The sequence below is a fragment of the Acanthisitta chloris genome, unplaced genomic scaffold, assembly GCF_000695815.1.
Source record: "Acanthisitta chloris isolate BGI_N310 unplaced genomic scaffold, ASM69581v1 scaffold17047, whole genome shotgun sequence".
In the NCBI taxonomy this organism is placed as follows: domain Eukaryota; kingdom Metazoa; phylum Chordata; class Aves; order Passeriformes; family Acanthisittidae; genus Acanthisitta; species Acanthisitta chloris.
In genome coordinates, this window is record NW_008684446.1 from 14,740 (window position 1) to 20,659 (window position 5,920).

Consider the following 5,920-nt stretch of genomic DNA (forward strand, 5'->3'; position numbering starts at 1 on the left):
TTTAGCTTGTGACAGTAGTCACGTTGGCTAAGTGATCTGGAAAATATGTACATCCATGACCATGTGCAGTGTCATTATTTAGGATTTGTTTTCCTTCCACTGCTTTCACTGACAAAACCAGTGTCAGATGGTCAAGGATATCTATATTCAAACTAGCTGAAAGTTTCTTTGATATAACCAGGCTGCAAAAGTTTGAGGTTTAGAGAGATGTTTAAACTGTGACAAGTGGAGAATATGATAGGACTCACTAGCTGTGAATTTGCTAGAAAGACCAGCATTCACACAGAGCTTAAGAATGTATAGGGATAAAAAAGCATTTGAGAAACACCACAAATTTCATGCTTTGCTGTTTGGAGTCAATGACTATGTGTTCCAGATAACATTTCAGTTTTTTAGCTGGCAGTGTTACTCTTCATGAAGGGCTACAGTGTAACTAATGGCCAAAGAGTGCTAGAAAGTAATTAACCAGATGGTCTCCTACCTTAACTGCCAAAGGTGCAAAGAGTTAGGCATAACTAAAAGACATTATAGAGTACAGAGGGCATAGTGGGGAACACTGGTGGGTTGGTGTAGGACACTTCTGTTTCTGGAACAATTCTGCCTTCCGTTTTGAGTTAATTATGTTTCTTTCCAGTGTCACTTAAACTGCTTTCCCTGAAAATGCTCCATCTCACCTAACATGATTTGTCAATTTCTGTTTTAGGTTGAGTGTGCCTAAGTGGTTATTTGTCTCTTTTTCTGCCTATGTGAACTGCTTTCTAGCCATGTACGCGTTCTTAGATCTGAGTGCATTAGGTAAAGCATCTGAGAGCAGCACTTACCTTTGACACAAGCCCTCAGGTCAGCTGGAGAATCTGGAGTAACTGCAGTAACCCTGAACACTCCTGCTCGATGGGAGGCAAGGCAGCCTGCAAACACAAACCCACACAACCTGCTTATGATACAAACACTTATTGAGACAGAAATTACAACACTTTATGTATGGCATCTTCAAAGTCTCTGTTCCCACAGCTTGAATTAGAAAACCTGTCTGGGCATGTTAAGGACAGCTGATGACAGACCACTTCTGAGTGCCTCTGCTAGGATCTAAGCACACAGAACTGCCTAGGAGATCCTGTGCATTATAAGCAGCATGGAAATCATTCAAGTGCTATGGGCAGAATAACGAAATTAGTATTATCCAGATAAGAGGATCAGTGTATGAAATGCTAGAGTTGTTCAGGTTTTTTTGTACTTACTTAAGTATTTGGGATAAAAATACTCCTGCAGAGAGAAAAGAAAAATAGGCATTAAGAAAAATTTAAAGTAGACATAATTACAGCAAAATATATCACCGAGTATGTTCTATAATATATTGGTATTACAATTACAACAGAAGAAAAAAGTTACTTTGACTCACAGAATATAGGCCAAGTTTCTGTATCACTACTGCTTAGGCTAAACCAGGAGATTACTGCTATACAATGAGTATTGCAAGATACTGCACTGAATTGGACACTTGCAAAGTGAAGGCAATGAAAATGAATTGGGTGTCAAGATTACTTAGAAAATTGTCTCTTTTAAATGGAAGGATCTTGCCTGATGTTGTTACTGGATGCAGAGGAGCCTCCTTTATTTCCCTTTTTCAACCTAAAATGAACAAAAACCCCTGAAAAAAGTTTAACTGCTCATATGCATTTCACTGGAAATAAAATGAAAAATGTTACTAAAGCAAAAATTAGTAAAAACAACTGATTATTGATTACTCAAACTACTTAAACTTACATTCACTATATCCAATCACTATATTCAAATACCTTCATATTATCAAAGACAGAACACAGAACTGATATTGTTTGCAAAATATAATAAACCTTTTGTAGTACAAACTTGAATAAAATATACCTACTGCTAAATAATGTGCAGTGTGAATGAACTGAGGAACAGAGTATTCCCCACTTTGAAAAAAATCTTGCAGTAATATAACGAACACTTTCTAAAAGTGCTGCACTGCCATGAGTCCTCTGTGCAAAACTTTAACTGAAGCCAGAAGAGTTTCCCCACATGGAATGTTTTTGCAGGCAACTGTGGTCTAAAACTGGTGACCCCAACCAGAAATTAAAATACTATCTACCCAACTGTTAATTTTGCTTATACAATCTTGATTATTAATTGTTCAGATTCTATACACAAAAGCATTTCAAACCAGCTCTTGGTCTTCAGGGTAAGGTTCTTTCAGCTTTAAGTATGAATTCTATGTACCTCTACCTTTTCCCCAGCAAAGGACTACTATCTACCTCGTATATATTCATAAATTACTTACAGTTTCTGGATTATTTTCAAAGACTTCCCTGGCTTCTTCCTTATTGCATAATTCTTCAATGCATTCTCTTTCTAGATTTCCCTTCTTACTTTCTTCCATGAAAGAATTTGCTCGACGTTTCCTCAGCAGTAACTGAGAGGCATACTGCTGGGATAAAACTTTGTAGAAACAAAGGAGCTCTGTTATTTATTTTTTTTAACAGCTGAAAAATGCTGCAAACACTGAACAAGTAACACAAAATGCTGAATTAAATGCTCACTCAGGAGTTGATGTTTGGTATCATTTTGAAAAATGCATGCAAGGAATCCTAGGATTCTGTATGTGTGGTAGCTGTTTCTGACAAAACAAAATCCTGAGTCTTGTGCAATGCTATGCCTGAAGCATAGTTTAATTCACATACTCGGGACAAGATTTTTCTTGAGCTCATGGATATTACAAAGTTAGATATGCGACCAACAAATGGATAGAAAACAGCTTAAAAGACTTTTATACTGTTTCAGTGATCTATGAGTAAATATTCTGACCCTATTTAACTTACATGAGGCAAAAAAATATGACTTATAAAGTCAGGTTATCTGTTACGTGTAATTAACATAAATGTAATTTTATTTTTCAGAACAGCAAAGAACAAGACAAAGTAAAAGCTGGGAATGATATCCTGAGAATATCAAGGCAGACAACCTACAAATACATTTACATTTTTTGAAGACAAAACGGAACTCTAGCTAACTTTTATATTTCAGATCCATCACACTATGTGTCATTACTTAATTTTCATGTGTCTTGTTATTGTCATTTTATTGACTTTTACACAAATGCTGAACAAGTAAGTGAGTTAAGAAATGCTACTAAAAATGAAAGATGTCCGTTTGCTTCAATGTTCTTTGTAGAGCAAACACTACAGGAACAGCAACTAAACTAGACTGCCTCGTTAGTTTAATTTTTGGACATACCTTGTAATTAAGAGCAAAATGGATGAGCATAACTGGAAAAAGTCCAGCTGACAAGGTTAAAGAGCATGAATGGCATATGTTATCCAGAGAGTACCACACTCTACACCTGTCCTTCTTTTATCAGCCTTAGCACAACCTAACCTTTTAGACTGGCACAACTGTGTGAGGGTCATGACACCTGCAGTGCAAATCACATATGGTGTACATACATATTCATCACAGGTCTACAGAGAAGATCAATTCAAGCAGACAGTCTATTCAGTCTGTTTATGAGCACTTCATACCTCAAACCCAGAGCACCTTTACGAGACAGGCTAGCAACCAAGTGTCAGAGAACAGCCTCCCAGTTTCCGTGCACTAACAGGAAAGAAAAAACTTGGAAAGCTTATAAGAAAGAGAAGCTAATGAGGCCCAGAGACTGAATTGAGAATAGCTTTTAGGTGACAGACTTAACTAAAACTATACCATCCTAAACACATTACTTAAAGTATCAAGTAACAGGGAACACAACTGAAACACACTGAAGCGCTTCAAGGTTGGATAACGACCTGAAGAAACCTTTGTGTTACAGCATCCTAAATGTATTTGATGTGTGATAAGCTCGTAACTCCAGACTAATACATTTGCTTTTATTCTGGTTAGACTAATCTTTCTGGTAAGGCAACAGATAAGATTTCCTGAGCATAAGGCAGATGTACTACTACAGCACACCTCCAAAGTGCTGAAGCACAGATTCATCTTAGGGAGCTACCAGCAAGTAGCTCAGAAATGCAAGAAGTCAGCTTGTGCCTTTCCCCACCAGTGTATCTGAAGGCAGCAGCCTGGTATTTGATGAGTCATTTTTGCTGATATACATGCTAATCTTCGTGCTGCTCTTACTGAAGAATATAACACTGTAGGGTGAAGACTGATCCTCAAGGAAACTGCTCAGAGAAAGAACAGTCTTATCTCACTTTCTGACCCCCCATGTCCAGAAATTCTTGGCACAAAAGAAATTATTCAAGCCTGCTTTCCTCTTCTACTGTCTTCCACTTTCACAAACCTTAAGGTTTGCCATAAGTACATCTCAAGAAGGGCTGTTAGCAATATATTTCAGGGGCTGGATTTGGATTATCTGGTTGTTACGTGTCCTTCATAGAACAGACAGGAGGAGTAATTAATTGGAAACTATAGTATCTGTGGTCTCTTAGACCTTTTCTCTCAACCCACAAGCCCACCACTAAAGTATCGTCTGCTGAGAGTCTGGTAAAAGCACAATCAGATGACAGCACAAGAAGGACCTCATGAGACCTTTTCTGAACACTAACCGCACTGGAAAGCACACACAGAACATTTTGATAACTTATTTATCATCAATTGTTGCTAGAAGTGTCATTTTAATTGAGTAAATGGCTTTATGTGTCACTACATAAACACAGACTAATAAGAAGGATGCAGGAAGACCATCTGTTCTGGGGCTAAATGAGTGACAACAAACCCAGTAAGATTGTGTGTTGAACCTGCTGATTTTATTTACAAAGGAGATTTCTACCAGCACAAACATGCTGACATAGCTTTGGGGCAGAGGCTCTGTGGTGTAAATGAGGCCTAATTCACAGCTGGCTTTAAACAATCTTGTTTTGACCTTTAGCTACATCATTCTCATTCTGAGGCTGTTTTTCAGTAAATAAAACACAACAAAATTCCAAGCACATGCAAACAGATATAACACTGTCTACCTCGGGTCTACAACACAGTGGGGTAATGGCAACAGGTCTTTTCCCTTATATCACAGCAGTTCATTCTTCTCCTAAACTGATTTCCCACGACCTCTGAGTTTAAATAAAACATGTAACTTAAATTCCATGTTTTCAGTGCAAATATTTCAACTCCTATGTACAGAATTAATAGTGAATTTATTCATCTGTGTTTTACTCACTAAGATTATCATTGGGACTTCTTACAGAAAAAAACCCAAAACAAACAAAACCCTCCTGACTGCAGCTTCTGCCCGTTTGATTACAGGAAACTCCAGCCCACTTCTGACCCTGCCAAACCAACAGTTAACCCTTAATGAACTCAGTGTGTTCCATCTGGTTATCATCCAAGCTTATGGAATTAATAGCCTTACAGTTCCAATAGGTGATGCACAGATACTGTGCAGTGATTACTTAGCGAGCACCTGTTAAGATGTTACTAAAAAAGAAAAAAAGTGGTGGGAGTGGATGAGATTCAGTCATTTCTTACAGCTGTTCTGTGGTGCGGATTCAACTCTAAACCTGCCTTAAGTGGGTCACTTAAACACAACTTAGACCTGCTTACCTAATACCCCACTTGTGGAAAGCAGCTGTAGCTTACTACTACTCTCTCCCAGAAACTCAGAGACTCCATAAACTGCATGAGAAGGACATGTGGCATCATCTTGTTTGTACAGCTGTTATACTGCAACCAGCTCCACAATTCCAGCAACTAGAGTCTCCCAAAATGCTCATCAGTAACATAACCTTTATGCAGCTACAAAACAAAGTCAGCCACTAATATTTATCTGTTCCTTCTCCCTCTCCCCCAAAACATCTACCTCACCAGATGTTTGATGAAAGACAACCACACCAAGACCAGCAGAGGCAACTTTTACTTATGCAATAAGAACAGGAGCAAAGAACACGATGAAATAGTTATTAGAAGA

The 5,920-nt window shown here is 38.1% G+C and overlaps 1 protein-coding gene across 1 annotated transcript in view; it reads right to left on the reverse strand.

Moving 5' to 3' along the window:
• PROS1 (protein S (alpha)) overlaps positions 1–2,460 on the reverse strand; it is a gene marked incomplete at its 5' end in the record, with an annotated part of 16,260 nt that extends 13,800 nt beyond the window's left edge. Inside the window, 3 exons of the mRNA XM_009079353.1 lie at positions 822–908; positions 1,239–1,263; positions 2,303–2,460. Of these exons, the coding sequence (XP_009077601.1) occupies positions 822–908; positions 1,239–1,263; positions 2,303–2,460 (270 nt within the window). The remainder of the gene's footprint in view (positions 1–821; positions 909–1,238; positions 1,264–2,302) is intronic.
• Positions 2,461–5,920: the final 3,460 nt, after the last annotated feature.